The 18,439-nt window shown below is 39.5% G+C and overlaps 1 protein-coding gene across 6 annotated transcripts in view; it reads left to right on the top strand.

Moving 5' to 3' along the window:
- TMEM169 (transmembrane protein 169) overlaps window positions 1-17,932 on the top strand; it is a 50,759-nt gene extending 32,827 nt beyond the window's left edge. For 2 of the 6 annotated variants that reach the window (XM_087881703.1, XM_087881702.1), the window contains 2 exons: window positions 11,574-12,021; window positions 14,269-17,932. In XM_087881703.1, coding sequence (XP_087737829.1) covers window positions 11,718-12,021; window positions 14,269-14,891 — 927 coding nt within the window. In that variant the 5' untranslated portion in view covers window positions 11,574-11,717 and the 3' untranslated portion in view covers window positions 14,892-17,932. Of the gene's footprint in view, window positions 1-88; window positions 713-3,731; window positions 7,869-11,573; window positions 12,022-14,268 lie in introns of those variants that run through there. The other 4 variants (XM_087881707.1, XM_087881701.1, XM_087881704.1 and 1 more) reach the window with 4 other exon arrangements.
- Window positions 17,933-18,439: the final 507 nt, after the last annotated feature.

Raw genomic sequence — 18,439 nt, 5'->3', positions numbered from 1 at the left:
AGCCTTCTCCCCGCCACGCCCACCCGCTTGCGAGGGAGGTGGGGAGGGAGGCTGGCCGCCAATTGCTCAATGCGAGCTAATGGCACGCGAACGGGATTGTGCCTTTCCTTGCATGAGAGGGAGGGAGGGGAGAAAAAAAAAAAAAAGGGGGGGGGTTACGCCAGAACACAATCCTCATTCTTTACCCTCCTCCCCTTTTTCCCTCGCAGGCACAAAAGGTCCGTCTCCGCCGGGTTCCTCCTCTCCCTACGAGAGACACGGGAGGAGAAGGCAGGCGGGGGTGGGTGGAGGGGTTAGATCCCACTCCGCCCATTCTATTCTATGCAATTCGCGATCCGTGGACCAGATTCCCCCCACCCCCACCCACCCCAATAATACCAAAAGAAGCGGAAGAGATCCTTCGGTTTCGCCCCCTGCTTTTTGATTTCGCCCCCGGCATTGTCTCCCGATGCAAACCCCGCTCCTTACAGGGCACCCGAGCCGCTCGAAGCGGGGAGCCCCCGGTCCTCCTTGAAAAGGGTCCATCAGACAAGACACCTCTCCCCTCCGGTCGGCTACAGATGCGAAGGGAGGAGAGGTCCTTCGCCTTTCCGAACCACCTCGGCGGAGAAAGGAGGAGCGGTTCGGGGACAGGGACGGCCGCTACCTTCCCGCGAAAAGGCGGAGGGGCCGGAGCATCCTCTGTCCTCGGCGCTCCGGATGCCACCCCAAGGTAGGCAATTGGGGGGCAATTTAACCGGCGTTTTGCAGGCCTTGCCAATCTTGCGGGAACAGGGAAGCCTGGCTTTGATTTAAGAGAATTGGGATTTTTCCAACATGAACACAGGCCCCGCGACTTCGCCCTCCTTTCCTGTAAGCCTATCAAAAAGCGGGAGAAAAGCGGGAATCTCTCACCTGTCTGCAGTCCGCAAAGCCTCCAAAAAGCCAGTCGGAGCACCTGCGTGGCTGGATTATTTGCCTTAAGAGAAACCTCCCTTCTCTTCTTTAACTTGGCGTCCTCCAGAGACCTTTTAACCCAAACTGCTGCAGATGGCAAGGTTTTGCTTGTCTGGAAATGATAGCATAATCAATCCTTTCGTATATATATACATATTTTTAAGGGAGTCAGATTTCTCTTTCATATGAGGAACCTTGAAAATGTATTAAATATTTTGAACTTTTAATGTTAATGACATCAACTTAGTCATAATTGCTCCTCTGCATGTCTTTTGATTTCTTCAGATGTTGATAAATACAGTAATTGGGAGTTACTTGCTATGTTTTAGAATGAAGGAAAAGTCAGTGAATTCTCACCAGTCCTTGCTTACCATGAACCTTTCCTGTGTAAAACAAGATACTACCTGGGCTAGAGTGGGAAGGACTGTTTGCATAGTAGAAGGTAGTTTGCCAATGAAAAATGGCAAAAGAGCCATTTCTCACTCCCTAGAGGCTAAATCACACAATGTTGCCTTATCTGGAAATAAACATACTGACATTTCATATACATAAATAGACATACAAAGCAGTGGTGGGTTACCCCCAGTTCGGACCAGTTCTTGCGAACCGGTAATAAAACCGGCGGGAGGCTCCACCCACTGACCCGGACGTAATCAGGAAGTTTCGGTCCCATTGCGAACTGGTAGTAAAGGTAAGTAGAACCCACTCCTGATACAAAGCAATATACAGTGCAATTAAAAAGCCAGAAAGAATGGGAATACTCACTTCAGAATCTAATTTATTATAATACGAATGGGAGCTAGCCAATTCACTGCATAACTATTTCAGCCTGAAGAACCCCATCCATTACTGAAATGGAAACCACAGTTATGGTTCCCCATCCATTACTAAAATGGAAACCATGCAGTGTTCATTCCTGCAATACCAGTGGCATTCCTCTTTCATTCCTCCTTTATAATCTTATAGTCTTGAACAGTATGAGGAAATCAAAAGCAAAAGGCTTTCCCTCCCAGCTCTTTTCCCCCCAGCTTACAAATTTCTAATTTCCCACTGAAGAAAAACCAACTGATTGTGATCAGGATTTCCTGAGAGAGAAAGGAAACTCAAATAATTGTCTTTCCTTTTGGTTGTATCAGGCAAAGTCAGACAGAAAGGAAAGCAGTGAGGTCTAGAAGGAGAAAGAAGACATCAATATTTTCTTCTGGTTAGCTATGAGTCTAATCAGCTGTTCATTCTTAGATTCCCTGCTCCTTGCAAAACACACTTTTTGCAGCCAAAGCCCACATATAGGCTGCTTAGCATGCCAGTGGTATATACACCCAAGCTATAACAGCTGTTATGCCAACTCTCCACCACACATGGCAGCGCATATGAACTATATTTGTGTCATACATTTACCCATGATTAACTGAATTCTGCTTTACTCAATTAGCCAAATTGTCTGGATTTTCACGATACGTTGTACCATACTAACCACATGGGTGGCATTCATCCACACATGGAGAGCCAATTTGGTGCAATGGTTAAGGTGCTGGCCTAGCCAGGAGAGAGTGAGTTCTAGGCCTCAGCATGAAAGCCAACTGGGTTACTTTGGCCCAGTCACTCTCTCAACCCAGCCTACCACACAGGGATAATTGTTGTGGGGAAAATAGGAGGAAAAAGGAGCATTAGCAGCCTTGAGTTGTGTGTCAAAACAGTAAAGACAATAAATAAATATAAAAATAAATGTTCAATTTGATAGGCTAGGCTATGGTTGGTTACTTGTAGCTAAGTGTTGTATGAATCCAGGCATAGAATACTTACAATATATGAACAAATACTGGATTCTGGCAACCATCACGCCTGCTTCAGGCTAAATGTTATCCAGATGTGCAGTAGCTCCTGCTCATGTACAATGTAATTAGTTCAGTGTGCAAAAATAATAACACTTTATACAGCATGGGTCATTTTTAAAATCATTGGATGCAATCGTTTAATCATCATGACTGGCTTGGTCTAGTCTAGTGAATTAATCCTCTCTAGTTTACAGACTCTGGAGTAGAGTGGAACCTCTGTTATATTTTCAAACAATGTATCCTCTAAAATTCTGAGATTTTATTGAACAGTGTAGATTTTTCAAAGTAGTAATAAATCAGTATTGATAATCCCCCCCCAATAGCTGTATAAATTATCTGACACATTCATACTCTGAATAAAAAAGTCTTATTCTGTTGAATAAACGTATTTTAAAAGAGTGCAGTAAGCCACCCTGAACAGGCTTAAACACATTGTCTGCTAGCCAAGTTGCAGTCTGAATTCTTAGTCACCTTGCCAGAGCTTCATCTGAATGGAGGCTTGTCGAGTGAACCATAGTCTGATTCATCCAACTGTTGTTTTAGGGAGTTTAATGGCACTTACTTTCTAATAAGTAGTTCCATTGCTTTGTCTGTGATGCAAGCCCTCATAGTTGTACAGCCTCTTGACTTCTATTGAAGTGGATTTTAATTTATCATTAATACAACTAAATATAGACTATTTAAACATTTGAATTATATAAGTTCAGTTTTCCATTTCTTTCCTATTATTATGTTCATTTAAATTGGAATAATTGAATAACAAGGTATGGATATGTGTGTCAAGCTAATTTTGCTTAGGACTTAAAAGATGTGTATGTTATTTTTTTTCCTTTTCAGATGCAATTAAATAAAATTTAAAATAAAATAGAAAAAAAATCATGGTCTTTTTATCTATACAATATTGGTTGAAGTATGAAAGCTAAATACAAGAGCTCGAAATATGGGTACATGAAGCAAATGCAGTTTAATGGCTATAATGTAAATCTCTGATTTATTTCCACAACTGGAATATAAATTGATATCAGTTTAGATACAAAAAGCTGCATGACTACTAGATGGCAGCAAAGAGAGTGTTTGGAGTGAGTTGAAAAGAATCAGAAGCAATGAATAGAAGAACAGAAGGAGTTATACAGTATATTAAAAGTATACAAGCCAGTCCCAAAATCTTAGTGAATTAATATGATTATACTGAAGAGGCATCTGGGTTAAAATAATTGGAGGATGGAATAAAAACCATCCTCTATTTATTATCACGTAACCAAGGAGAAGATGCAAAAATGTGGATGATGCTTTTCAAGTGCAACCTGCCAATTATCAAAGAGATTGAACTTTAACAATTAAAAATTTTACTTCCCCTGACATCTGCTCAAAGGCAACACTGCTGAACCTGGTTCTTGAAAGTCCTGATTTGCTTTGCTGAGAGCTTCCTATTTCGGAGAGTGGTAGAAAAGGTTTAACTATCCTTTACCTGATATTAACTAATAAAGGAAAGTTGAGGATACTGGGATTTAATATTTACATGCCATCTTCATCTAATGCTTTATCTAGTCTTACCTGCGTTGTGGTCCGCCAGCAGCCTGCGGAGCTGGCAGCAGAGTCGGACAGTGAGGAGGCTGGGGAGGAACATGGGCCAGTCCTGGAGTCTGGGGAAGGCCCGGACGAGGCTCTGCATTGGAGGCAGGGCCAAGGCCAGGGCCATCTGGGAGTGATGCACAGACTCCGGAGCCCCCAGAGTTGGACAGCAGAGAGACAGAGGAACAGGAGGAGCCTGTTCCTAGTGCACGCATCCGCAGAGCTGCCAGAAGGCAAGAGCAGCTAAAGCAAAAGGGATGATTTGGGAGTAAGTCCAGGAGATGATTGGCCCCTCCCATAAGGCTTAAAAGACAAACAAAGGCACTTGGGGCCTTTTGCAGGAAAGCAACATTGCTAACTCTGTTTCCAGTCGGCGTCTCTTGTTTGTTTCTGAACTTCGTGGGGCTTTGCCAAGTAAGGACTTTGGCAGGGTGTCAAAGAAGATAAAGGCTGTGATTATCCCGAAGGACTTCTTCCGAAGGACTTGTTTTTGCAACTAATTGGGACTCAGCTGGGAATTAACGTAATTCTCAGCTGTTACAATAAAATAGGTTTATTTGGAACTAATTGTGTCTTGTAATGACTCAGTAAGCCTAGGTCACAACAACCTGCTTATTCTGAACTACATTAATGCAGTGTTTCTTAACCTTAGTCACTTAAGATGTGTGAATTTGAACCATGCTGCTGTAGAATTCTGGGAGTTGAAGTCACTCATTTTAAAGTAGCTAAAGATGAGAAATACTAATGTTTTACATCTTCTTCCCTGTTACACTGTGATAATGCATACCAATCCTATTTTATTATTTTTGTATGTCCATCACGTCTCAGATGGAGTATATGACATAGTTTATTAGTCCCATAAGAAACATTAATCTTGCCTAGAAAAACTAGGTCTTTTATCATTAAGAATGCTAGTTTTCCTTTGAGCTGCAAGTTCCCATAGCTTGATGTAAATGGTACTTTTCATAGCTTAGGAGCATTAAAAAGAGTTACTGGTATTGCCCTGCATTAAATGTGCTTCTATTGTTTTCCACAGCAGTATAGTATTCATAAAGTAAATTACCCAAGTTTGCATTGCTTTGCTATTTGTTGATTAATTGGTTTATATTTATTTTTCAATTAACTTGTTTCTTGCACTTTATTGGGACTATGGTCCAGGACATTCATGCATAATATAAAATAATTTAGTTTTGGAGAATTTCAAATGAATGTTTAAGCTACCTCCGTTGAAAAGTATTACCGTATTTTTCGGAGTATAAGATGCACTTTAGTTTTTGGGGAGGAAAATAAGAAAAAAGCTGATTGGCAGGTGGATCAGCCTCCCAGAATATCCCCAATCAGCTGTTCCCAGAGGTGAATTTTAGCAACAGGTTCCTTGGTTGTGAGCTCTGTGCCTTGCTTTTTTTTGCTTTTTTTTTCTGCCTCTCAAACTTCTGAAACTCAGTTTCAGAAAAAACTTTTTTTTTCTGCCTTTGAAACAGCTTCAGAAAAAAAAAGCCTCTGAAGCTCTGTTTGGGGGCTTCTTTTCTGAAGCTTCGTTTCTGATGCTTTTTTCAGCCTCTGAAACCTCCGTTTGAGAAGTTGGGCGGAGCTACATTCGGAGTATAAGACACACCCAGATTTTCACCCTCTTTTTTGGGGAAAAAAAAAGGTGCATCTTATACTGTGAAAAATACGGTATTTTGAATTGATAGAAGATGCATGAACAATCTATCATTTTTAATTTACAATAGGCATATATTGTAAAAATAGGCTTTGAACTGTGCTTAGATACCGTATATGAGCACATTAAAAATACTGAAGTGCTACTGTACAGGTTTCATATGTAATAGTTCATTTTGCAAGCAGTATGTGATTTTACTTGCTATATCAAAATTTGCAAACCTTAGAGATATTATCATTTTAGTCTTTTGTACAAAACTCCAAAGAGAAGGGCAATAAAATAGGTGATCTTGGCTCAAAAGATTAAGCAATATCAGACCTAATTTGTAGTTCAATGAAAATCCCAGGGCAAGAAGCTAGACTGGGAAATTGAAAAAAAAAACCATTCCAGAAGAAGTCAACAGCAGATCACTTTCATACCAAGTTCACTACATGGTCATGTCCATGAAGTTACCAGGAACCAATCTTTATTTTTTGTACTAGTATCTCAATAATAGGCAGTTTTGGGTTCCAAGAAGTTTGTTCAACTTCACAAGATTCATCTGTACAAATTATGCTTAAGAAGTATTATTTTGCTCAATATCACATAATAAGAGGGATCATACATCTAACCAAACTTTAATGTAGTTTTTATCTACGGTTATTCAACAATTACAGCCAATTTGATCTAATGGTTAAGGCACCAGGCTACAAACAAGGAGCTTGATTCTTGTCCTTCCAGCTTGGTCCAGTCATACTCTCTCAGCCCAACTTGCCTCACAAGGTTATTGTTGGTAGGGAAAATAGGAGGAAGAAGGAATATTAAGTATAGTCACCATCTTAAGTTATTTATAAAAACAATAAACATGATATAAATAAACAATTAGATAAGCATAAATTCATCATCAATTCAACTAACTCCCCAAAACTAGCTGTGTTTAGAAACTCATTGTTGGATCTGTTTTAAATTGTTTCTTTGTACCGTTCTAAGGTTTTCCTGCCATCCTGATGTTTCCTACCATGCTAAAACTCAGATCCCCCAAAAGTGCTTTGAGGCATTTGTGGTTTAAGACAGTCTTTTCCAATGTGAGATTTTCTAGATGCATTAGGATTTCTCCTCTCAGCATTACCAACTTGTGGAAGTTGAACCTCATCACATCTGGAGGACATCAGGTGAGGAAGACAGCTTAAGTCTTCATTGGTAATAGCTGAATTGGGGAGAGACCTAGATGTTTGACATCTGCAAATTTGTGTAAAAATAAATATTACTATTTCTAAGGTTTTCTGCCAGTGCTGAACCTCTCTTGAAATTAATTGTGATGCTGGTTTAAACATAGGTTTTCCTATGTGAAATCACTTAACTGCTTTTTTTTTTCATTGCAAATTGTCTCAATGTTTCTTTGGGCAATTACAGCATGTCCATTGCATTTAGTATATTGACACACTTCTAATTTACCAAGATTCTTCTAAAGAATGTATGCAGATTGTGCTGTGCAATAGGCAGTTATCTAAAGAAATGGCAAGAACTTCAACCAAGCCCGCTGGAAGAATTCTGCATAGTAACAGTCAATCCCCTATTTCTAAAAATTCCCTGTTTTCACAGCGAACACTCCCTGGGGTTTTTGCAATAGAGAGCCTACTGTCTGTTGCTTGTGAACTAGGCTGCTGCTGCTACTGTCTCTACAGTATCTCTCTTCGTTCACATTCTTTTCTTTGAAATCCTAGTCCTTTTATTATACAGATTTATACAGACATGTACAGAAAAAGAGGTATTCCTACGCAGTGATTTCAAAATGAGCACAGGAGCATTTACACAATCTGGATTCATGCAATTCACTAAGGCAGAGATGACTGGAGGATGTAACGATAGCATTTGAGGGAAAGGTGGATAGCAAGGAAGTGGGTGATAATGCAAAGAGGACAGAATTTTGTTGCCTGTGGAAGGACAGCCACATTTTTCTCCTTTTAAGAAATGGTTCTCTCCACCAGCATCCCATTTCTCCCCCCCACCCCCCAGGGCCGGATTTAGATGAAAAGAGGCCCTAGGCTATTCCACTTATGAGGCCCTTTCACCTATAGTGAAAGTGTAATTTTAATTTTGCTAACAATTTGAATGTAGGCCCCTCTTGATCTTGAGGCCCTAGGCTGAAGCCTAGTTAGCCTATAGGAAAATCCAGCCCTGCCCCCCCCCCCCCAAAGAACTTCATAAAGCTGATTTTTAGGGCTTGTTGGAGATTTCAAGTGGTGGGAAGCTATGCTGTTATTTTTTGTCCATTATTTATAATCCAAAGGTGGATTGCGAAGCATGTTTGCCTTAGAGTCTCAGGTTGTCTTAAATAGCAATGTGAGAACCTAGCTTTTGTGTGCACAGGTTCATTGGAACACAAACTGGAAAGCCAGATCTTGAGTAATATCCTCAAGCAGAGAAGCCTGTGTAATTCATTAGAAGCATTATCACTTTAATTTATTTCTTAAGTAAAAGCAGACAATTTAAAAGAAAGGCATAAAATGAATAGACATGTCCACATACAGCATCTATATTTTAGTGGCAGCTTTTATATGCTTCCTGGTATATGAAAACAGTTTTATGTATTATTTTTATTCTGCATAGAAATTATCTCCATGTTACAGGTTTCAACTCAGATTTAAGAATGGTTAGAATAAAAGTCAAGTGTTCTAAATTACTAACGAGTAACTTAAATCTCCTTCATTTTAATCAGTCTCTCATAAACTCAAATAAACTAGATCTTTTTCAATTCATAAGAGAAAAAGTGGTTACTTTCCCCTTCTTTTACTGCAAATATTGAACTCAAGTGAATGTGGTTTAAAATAAATAAATAAAAATCAATGATAGAGATGTATGAACAAAATTAATCAGTTCAGATTAAATGTACTACCATAAAAAGTTTATAGATAATCAAATAGATATATAGGGAACACACAAAAAACAGTTTAGATATGTTTCTACAAGGAAATTCTCAAAGGCTAAAGAAATAAAACCCAGAAGTAAGTATCAGAAAAAACAATGAAAGTACAGTAAGGGCAAAATGAATTTCTGAAGGATAAGTTTGACTAATATTATATTAGTGACAGAGAAATTATTTTCTCTGATTGGACCGTCTTGATTTACATAACTGGACACAAATGATTAGATTATGAAAGTGCAAAATGGGTCTTTTTATCAAACAGCCATAATTCTGGAAGGAATTGAGACGTTTTTTTTTTTAAATAGGATGCTTACCTTTTCTTTTGCCCTTTATATCACTTGAGTGAACATTTTCCTATTGTCTTACATTTCTTCAATATCACTGTTGCACAGTGATACAAACAATACCTCCCAAAAATGTTGTTCTCCCATCTGGTAATCTTACACTTCTGCACATTACACAAAGCATAATATGGTTTATTTGGTTTCGGGCTTAGTACATTGCATGCCCATTGACATTGCAGCTTGCATGCTAAAGCTCAGGCTGCTTAGAAATCACAAGATGGGTGATTCAATTAGCTGTGCTCCAGCAAACCTGGCCATATTTACAAACTTGCCTTTGTTTTGGAATTGGTGTCTGTGGTCAGTTTGAAATTGGTTGAAATTTTCTGCTGTGGTCAAGCAACAAAAGTGAGATAATGCATCATGCTGAGCCTTGATTAGCTAAGTCATTATTTGTTAAGCCAGTCACATTGGCTTGAGTCCAGGGGTGAAATGCTCCCAGTTCGGACCAGATCGGCCGATCCGGTAGCGATGGCGGCGGGTGGTTTGGAGAACCGGTAGCAAAAATCCCTGCCCCCCCCCCCACCATGGCCAGCTGAGCTGCAGGATCATCAGAGGCTTTTTTTTTACTTTTAAAAGCATTTTTTTCTACAACCTCTTCCGACGAAAAAATGCTTTTAAAAGTGAAAAAAAAAAAAAAACCTCTGATGATCGCACTGCTCAGTTGGGATAGTCAGAGACTTTTCAAAGCATTTTTTTCTACAACCTCTTGGCCGAAGAGGTGGTAAAAGAAATGCTTTGAAAAGTCTGTGACGATCCCAGCTGAGTTTCCTGATCGGCAGAGGCTTTTCAAAGCATTAGAAAAAATGCTTTGAAAAGTTAAAAAAAAAAAAGTTGGCTACGCCCACCCAGTCACATTACCCCCACCACCACCAAGCCACGCCCACAGAACCGGTAGTAACAAATTTTACATTTCACCCCTGCTTGAGTCATATAATTCAATGGCATACCATTCAGTTGCTCTGGTGATTGTCTTATTCTTCATTTGGTCTTTATTCTTCTCTTTACTGCTGGCAGTGTTCTTTTGAAACAAGTCTTTAACCTGACTTGTTACATCGCTTAATAAGATAAAAAATAAAATATCCTTGGATTCAGCATTTCCACTTGTTGAATTCATGAACACATCTATATATAAACAGATACATTTACTAGATATGGAAGAAGCTTGTCAGTGCTTTGTGAGATGATTTTCAGCTTCTGAGTTCCCTGCGACCTCCTGCCGCTTTATCATCTAAAGCTGTGATGGCGAACCTATGGCACACGTGCCAGAAGTGGCGCACAGTGCCCTCTCTGATGGCACGCAAGCCATTGCCGCAGTTCAGCTCCGCTGCGCATGTGCGCACGCCTCCCGCCAGCCACCTGGTCTTCGGGTCTCTGCTGTGCATGCGGGGGGCATGCACACGTGTGGGAGCGGGCCGTATGTGCAGGGGCTGTGCGCACATTGCATTTGGGGGGATCAGGTGTGCACGCACGCACTTTGGGCACTCGGTTCCGAAAAGGTTAGCCATCACTGATCTAAGGGCTAATCTGGCCCAGCCCAACTCAGCCTTTTCCAGAACAAATGAAATCTATACATTTCTTGGTAGTGAAGTGAAATAGATTTTCAGGAAGATGATCTCCAAATCTAATTTTCGCAAACACTGTTCAGATAACCGGAACAGTTGCTTTGAATAGTCCAGTGTAAGTTCTTGTATGCAGGGTAACAATGTGCTTTTCTTATCCGCTACCAAACAAAAAGAGTTTTAGAAGGGTTGCAATATACTTTTTGAATAGGAAGATTAAAATGCCCTCAAGTTGAACTTGATTTCTGAGAATTGCACTGGGCAAACCATACAGTTTTCTTGGGAGCATTAGCAAAGTGGCTTGCTATTTATTGACTTCTGATTTTTACTTTTTTAAAAGATTTCCATTCTGGCCTCTTAATAGCCTGAGAGTCTCTCAGTCAGATACTACAAATATCAGGTTCATTTGTTCCTTTCTTATCTAAATTCATCTGAGGTTTGGGAGGGAGGGAAGGAAATTCTCTGGACTCCTTAGAAATAAAATCTCCTTTCCCATCTCAAAATCTTGGCCCCAGCCAGAGGCTATTTATAAACATTGTACAAATCAACATACACATTGGACTTCAGATGTGGTTCTAAAGCCAGAGTAACTAGCTTAATGCAACGTGCAAAGCCAGATGTCTTTCTGTGACAAGTGTGACTCCAGCAAGAGTATTAACTTTGGATGCTGATTTAAATTCATCTCAAGGCTGCTCATTTTATATTCATAATTGGGTCACATTTTCCTGAGCATTTTCTGTCTTTTCTTCTCACTTTTAGGATTCAGAGCAGACGGAATTCATTCAAGGCTGGAAAGGCTGCATTTGTTTGTACTGCTGAACTGAACACGTCCCTTTTCCAATCATAGTTTTTGGCACATAAAGGAAGAGAAAATTTTAGAAGATAGCAGAAAAAGTCAAGAAGATGCCCAGTGAAAGAGTTCAGAGTAACTGTGCGCCAGAAGCCCAAATTTCTGGGGAGAGCAAGAAGAAGGGGCAGAGCTCTCCTTGCAACTCCTTACATAGAGCTGTGGCTACGGCTGTGACCTTTGAGGGAGAAGCCAGCACCGAAAAAAGGAAAAAGAGGAGGAAAGAGTCCAGGCCAGAATCAATCATCGTTTATCGGTCAGGGACGGAAAACAAGGTGGAAGAAGAACAGGCAGAGGAGGATGGGGGTGAGAAAACTTCTGAGGAAGGCTCCAAATTTTTGGGACACACTCTAGGAGATGGTAAATTCCTTGGAATAAGTGGTTTAACGTTTGTTGTTCATATTTTATTTGTTCCAATAGATGTGTTAGGGAAAGAAAATGACATCTTTTTGCTCAGTTTTCAGGTGCTAACTTAATACAGTCTACAGCTAGTAGTAGTACAGTCTACACATATTGTATTAAACCATGGTTATTTTGCAGTCAATGCTTGAACAAGCTGCAGTCCCTGAATTTGTACATTGCTAAGCCATCATCCATGGTTTGCAAACCACTACAGCTGTATTCCCACATCATGCTTAGCCCAAAGAAGTTACAGACTTTTGTACAAAGTCATCCATAGATCTTTGATTCCCAGAGCTTTCTGTTTTGTAAAAAAAAAAATGGAGAAGAGCATAACACACATTGTTTTGCTTCTATATTTTCCATTCAGAAGCTATTGAAAACTACTCACTTCCATTTCTGCATTTTTTTTGTTCTCTGTCTACTTCAAAAGGTAGATGAGACCCAGTAATCAACTCCATAGGAAGGTTAAAACTGTTATTATTGAGATTGGCTAGAATAACAGAATCTTGCAAGTCTGATTATATTGTGTTTATAGTTCAGTGATTTGGGAAAACGTCTGTTAAGATGCTTCCAAATATTATATATCCATTGTGCACTTAAAATATTTTTCATTCCTCATTGCCCTAGTAATGGATCTTACATATCTATATCAAAGTCAACTTCATAACTCTCCATACTGTCTGAAATGGATTGTTGTTGTTGTTAGACACGAAGTTGTGTCCAACCCATTGCGACCCCATGGACAATGTTCCTCCAGGCCTTCCTTCTCTCTACCATCCCCCAGAGTCCAATTAAGCTCACACCGACTGCTTCAGTGGCTCCATCCAGCCACCTCATTCTCTGTCGTCCCATTCTTCTTTTGCCCTCAATCATTCCCAGCATCAGGCTCTTCTCCAGGGAGTCCTTCCTTCTCATTAGGTGGCCAAAGTATTTATTTATTTATTTATTCATTTATTGGTTCGATTTATATGCCGCCCTTCTCCGGAGACTCAGGGCGGCTTACAATGCATTAATTTGAGTTTCATCTTCAGGATCTGGCCTTCTAAAGAACAGTCAGGGTTGATCTCCTCTAGGACTGACTGGTTTGATTGCCTTGCAGTCCAAGGGACTTGCAGGAGTCTTCTCCAGCACCATAGTTCAATTTTTTGGTGCTCAGCCTTCCTTATGGTCCAACTTTCTCAGCCATACATTGCAACTGGGAAGACCATAGCCTTGACTCTACACACTTTTGTTGGCTGGGTGATGTCTCTGTTTTTTAGTATGCTGTCTAGAGTCTGAAAAGGATACACAGGGGTAAATATTAGGGTCTACTTGGAGCAACAAGAGGGAAACCTTAGCCAAGAACTTTGCAATTCAATTTTTTAAGACCCTCTTTATTTTCAGCCTTAGAATGAGAAGCACAATACTTCGACAAACAGGTTGAACTACCAAACCATGTTACAATGTGTTCTGGCTTTTTTTGTGTCATTCAGTTACATTCTGTACTGTATTTAATCAGATTTTTTTCAATGTAGTTTTGTATGTTTGTCAGTGCCTTAGATTAAAAGTTCATTCTATATCTGAAGCTTATGTTAATTTTCTTACACAGTCTCCTAATTAAAATGTGGAAAGTTCTTTCTATTTTTAAAGGACATATGAAAAAATAACTATTGAGGGACTAAATTAAGATAGATATATTATTTTAAACAAAATATTTTCCTGCTTATGAGTTGTCTTTCCTCAATATTTGGATTGATTTTTCCTTCTCTTCATTCCAATTTGTTCATTTCTTTTACCGTTTTTTAAGCCAACTTTCCCTAACCTGGCGATCTCCAATTTTGATGGACAACAGCTCTATGCTACATAATTTCATGACTATCATAACAAGCTAGTATAGTAATATTACGGTTTAGTTTAGTGGCTTGATACATGTCCCTGGATAAGGTTTCCAGGTATGAATGTGATTGCAATTATTGAAGTAAGCCCCAATTTAGCCCATGCCAAGGAAGGATTGTTTAAATCCATTCCCAGAGTGGCTTGCTTCACAAGGATTACTGATGCATTGACAGACAGGTTCACATATCATGTTAAACCCCCCAACAACACCATAACCCAGAGAATGCCAGGTTAGAGAAATCTGCCGAAAATGCAGCAGAATTTCTATCAAAACAGTGAATCTCGGCTTTCCTTTTGTCTTGTATTGATTTAGCTCTTCTGTGTTCCCAGGTTCATGGGCTATGCCTTTAGATAGCAGGTATGTTACTTTAACTGGAACCATCACAAGAGGAAAGAAGAAAGGACAGATGGTAGATATCCATGTTACACTCACCGACAAAGAGCTGCAAGAACTGGCTCGGTCAAAGGAGCTTCCAAAAACAGAAATGCCTGAAAGGAAGAAGGCTTGTGAAGTTGGGATAGATAAAGGACCCCACGTTCTTCTCTGGAGCCTTGCCTGCCTCCCTATTATCTTCATTATGTCCTTTATTGTTTCTTTTTACTATGGGACCATTACTTGGTACAATGTCTTCTTGGTGTACAATGAAGAGAGGACCTTTTGGCACAAGATCACCTTCTGCCCATTTCTAATTATCTTCTATCCTATCTTCATCATGGTGGTTTCTTTCTCTCTGGGCGTTTATACAGCAATAACTCAAGTCTCCTGGGCCTTTGGAGATTGGTGGCATGCAGTGAGGGATATGGAGAAAGGATTTTGTGGCTGGCTCTGTAGCAAGGTGGGCCTGGAAGATTGCTCTCCGTATAGCATTGTTGAGTTGCTAGATTCAGATAATGTCTCAGGGAGTCTGTCAGCCAAAGGTTCGACACAGGGTGAAGAGGTTTCGGCTGTCTGAGTCTTTGCATTAGGAGATTATGAATATACATAAACTGATTGTTTGAAGTATGGACAAAAACTCTGATGCCAACTTGAGCGTTCAGAAATAAGACCACACATTGGTAATTTCTGCATAGTATGTCAACATGAAATATCTGTTTCCATTTCTGTGGAAAATGTTCTTTTTTGTAGAAAGCAGGCATGACCTGTAGAAAGATTTTAGCCCAGCTAAAATGTCTTGCTAATATTGAACATGATGTGCTTTGATACAGCCATAGGCTGCAAGGAAGAGATACATGTTTGATGCCTAGAAAATCTCTTTGCACATCTAAAAATTAAGAGCAATTTTTAGCAAGGCTGGGTTGAAGCCATTTCTCTGGTCAGCTTGTTTCCTGGATTTTTACGAGATCACATATTTAATTCTAGGCTCCTGCCTACAATGAAACGATTCCACCCATTTTCTACTTGTCTGTATGAACCAAGGGATCATGAAATATCAGTACGCTGGAGAAAAATGTCCTATTCCTTGTTAGGATGAATATGGTTAATTAGCTTATGGGTTTAGCTAGTCGGATCAATTTCAGTTGGACAGTATTAAGCAAGATAATAGAGCTGGGCTGCAGACATTTGGCTAACCATAGTAGTAAAAGGTTACAGAAAAGCATATTTCTTTGCTGCCATCTAGTGTTTTTCTGATTGTTTTGCAGCCCAGAAGTTATTGTGATTGCTTCTGTGGGAGAAGAGTAGTACAAAGAGAAAACAGAGTCCAAAGTTTGCTGATTTTTCACAAATCTTTCACTGTGGACATTCTTGTCCATCTTTCAAACAATGGCTGACAAATGCTGATAGGTAAAATGCATTGAACTGAGAGTGATTCCTGTTAGGTGCAAGAATCCACAGCTTGACTTAGAAATTAGAACCACAAATATGATTTTCATGAAAGAAGCCATGAGCCTAACATATACAAAGATATGTGGAATCTGCTTCCCATTTTATCCAGCCTCTTCCAATTTCAATTGCCAACTGAATTTTAAGGCAATATATTGTTGGTTATGGGGTATCAGCAGTCACATCTGATTTAATATGTGAGCAGAAAGCCAAGGTGAATTTAAATTAATTAAAGCAATAATTAAATCAAGTAAAGTATCTAGAGGAAATCAATGCAGTGTACTTGGAATGACACAATGTCCAAAACTGGAATCTCTAACATATGACGTCTTCAATGTAGACTTCAGGTGCTCATCAAGTTTTCTGCTCATAGGAAATCATTCTAATGCTCGCCAAACATTTTGCCCACATGATTTTCTTAAAAAAATAAATTACTTAAGAAGAAGCTGGCTATGCAATAAAGCAGTGTTGTCAAACTCAAGGCCCGGGGGTCAGATCAAGCCCATTTGGTGCTTAGATCTGGCCCTTGGGGCTGCCCTGGAAACAGTGAAGGACTGGCCCGCAGTGCCTCTGCCAGTGAAAATAGAGTTCAGGAAGGCTGGCAAAGGGTTGCAGGAGGCCATCGCAGACGAAAATGGAGCTCGGAAGCCCATTTTCACTGGCAGAGCGCTCAGGCCACCACAGGCGCCCCCGACAGGAGTGACAATGTTCTGGCCATGCTGCCCCACCCCACCCCCCCGAGGGCAAACACAACCCTGATGCAGCCCTCAATGAAATCGAGTTTGACACCCCTGCAATAAGGTATCAGCGTGCTACATTGACTTTTTCTAAATATGAGGCCCATATGCTTACTTACTGAAAACAATGGGCAACTTACTTCCACTGCTTACTGTGAAAGTTCCACCTATCTACGCAAAACAAGCAAATAAAACAAAAATATTAGGGAGCCACCTGAAAGGGCAGAGATACAAAAAGTAGTAGGTGGGATTTTGGTAATTCCGTGTTTTGTAACTGATTTTATCCCCAATGGCGTTTGTGTATGGACAAGGCATTTTGCCAGCCAACATTTTGCGAGAGAGCCTACCTCTTCAAAACCTATATATATCTACCAGACTTTGCCACCTCAAATTAGCAGTCATGGGATAAATCATGAGTACATGCCTTGTTGACCTCCTCAATTACTATAAGCTGTAGAACTGATGTCAGAAATTACACAACCTATCCAATCGAGCTATTTCTGTGGGGCAAATACCATAGAATGTGGAGCTACCTATGATGCAGAATTTACCTGTATTACACATTTTCTTCTAGTATATGCATTAATAGCCATCTTACTTCAGAACAGATCTGTTGTCTTCTGTGAAGTAAAGAAAACTGTGCCCAATTGGTGGTGCTATTGTATTAGTCTATTTTATGTCTGTCTAAACCGTACAGTTTTTTTCTCATAACAAATCTTTGGTTGCCTACTATTACGAAGTGTTTGCAAATATGACTGTCTATTAAAAGCCATGCTATAATTGAAAAAAACACAATGTTCTTTCCTTCCTATGCTCACACTTCGAGTGTATACTGATGTAACATGGAAAAACTTTTTTTTTAAAACCTTTTTGCTACACTCTATCCAGGCAAATTATTTTCTCAGGAACAATTTTTAGCAAGTTGTCAATACAGCAACAAGCTTTATCTCTTCGTAGCACTGACTAGGTAACGCCTGTGATATTACCACTCCATTCTTTCCACAATTGAAATAGTTTGGCATTTTAAAAAAATAAATGCTTAAAAGACAATGGTAATGAATAAACTTTTAAAAATAAACGTGATGTGCTAATAATTTTTTACAGCAAAAAATATCTTGCTGCAAACATGGATGGAGCCATATTGTTGTATTAGATCCATTGATATTCATTACCATCATTTACATCAGATTTCCCTAGTTATATCTTTCAATTAAGTTGGCTGAACTATTTTGCTATGACAGCTATTTTAAATGTTAATCTGTACTGTATCACCCATTTGTTATTTTGCTGGAATGTCCCAAGAGGCTTAATAGCTGAATATTTAATGATGCATTTCATAATTTTGCTTTGGGGAAGCAGGTCTCCTTGTTCTTGAACAATGCCCCCAAAGTGTACCATCCCCTCATTTCACTTATATTAAACTGCTTTAGATGGATTTATGCTGTCTTTCTGTAACTTCTTTCTGCTACATTTTTCTTCAGATTTACTTCTGAAGATTTACTTTACTCCCCCCACAGCAATTCTTTAAATAGTCTGCTACTAAAAAAAAAAGGTCTTTCAAAACTTTGGATTTAATTCCACTTTCATTCATTTTCAAGGGCTTCAGTGATATTAAAATAGGTTAAGTTACATCAGGATGAACAGGAAGAAATGATACTTCTTGTGACTCCTTCAGAACTAGAAGAATCTGTGATTTTTTTTTAATATGAACAATGTCATTTGTTAAAGTAAAAATGGAGTTTATCTAGCCAACTTTTATCTTTCTATTCTCTCAGTTTGGAAGTGTATTCGGGAGAGGGGGAGACCCTCTCTTCACCTTTTGAAAAGAATTACCGGTAATTCTTGGGAAAAGAAATTTTAAAATAAATCTAAGAGAGTTGAGCAGTTAAGAAATATGAAATATAAATAAAATAAAGTTTCAGGAAGGATAATTCCCAATTCA

The sequence above is a fragment of the Pantherophis guttatus genome, chromosome 1 (assembly GCF_059756535.1).
Source record: "Pantherophis guttatus breed Tessera chromosome 1, ASM5975653v1, whole genome shotgun sequence".
NCBI classification, from domain to species: domain Eukaryota; kingdom Metazoa; phylum Chordata; class Lepidosauria; order Squamata; family Colubridae; genus Pantherophis; species Pantherophis guttatus.
Note: the sequence above shows the minus strand (reverse complement) of the source record. Positions and strands in the feature narration are given on the sequence as shown.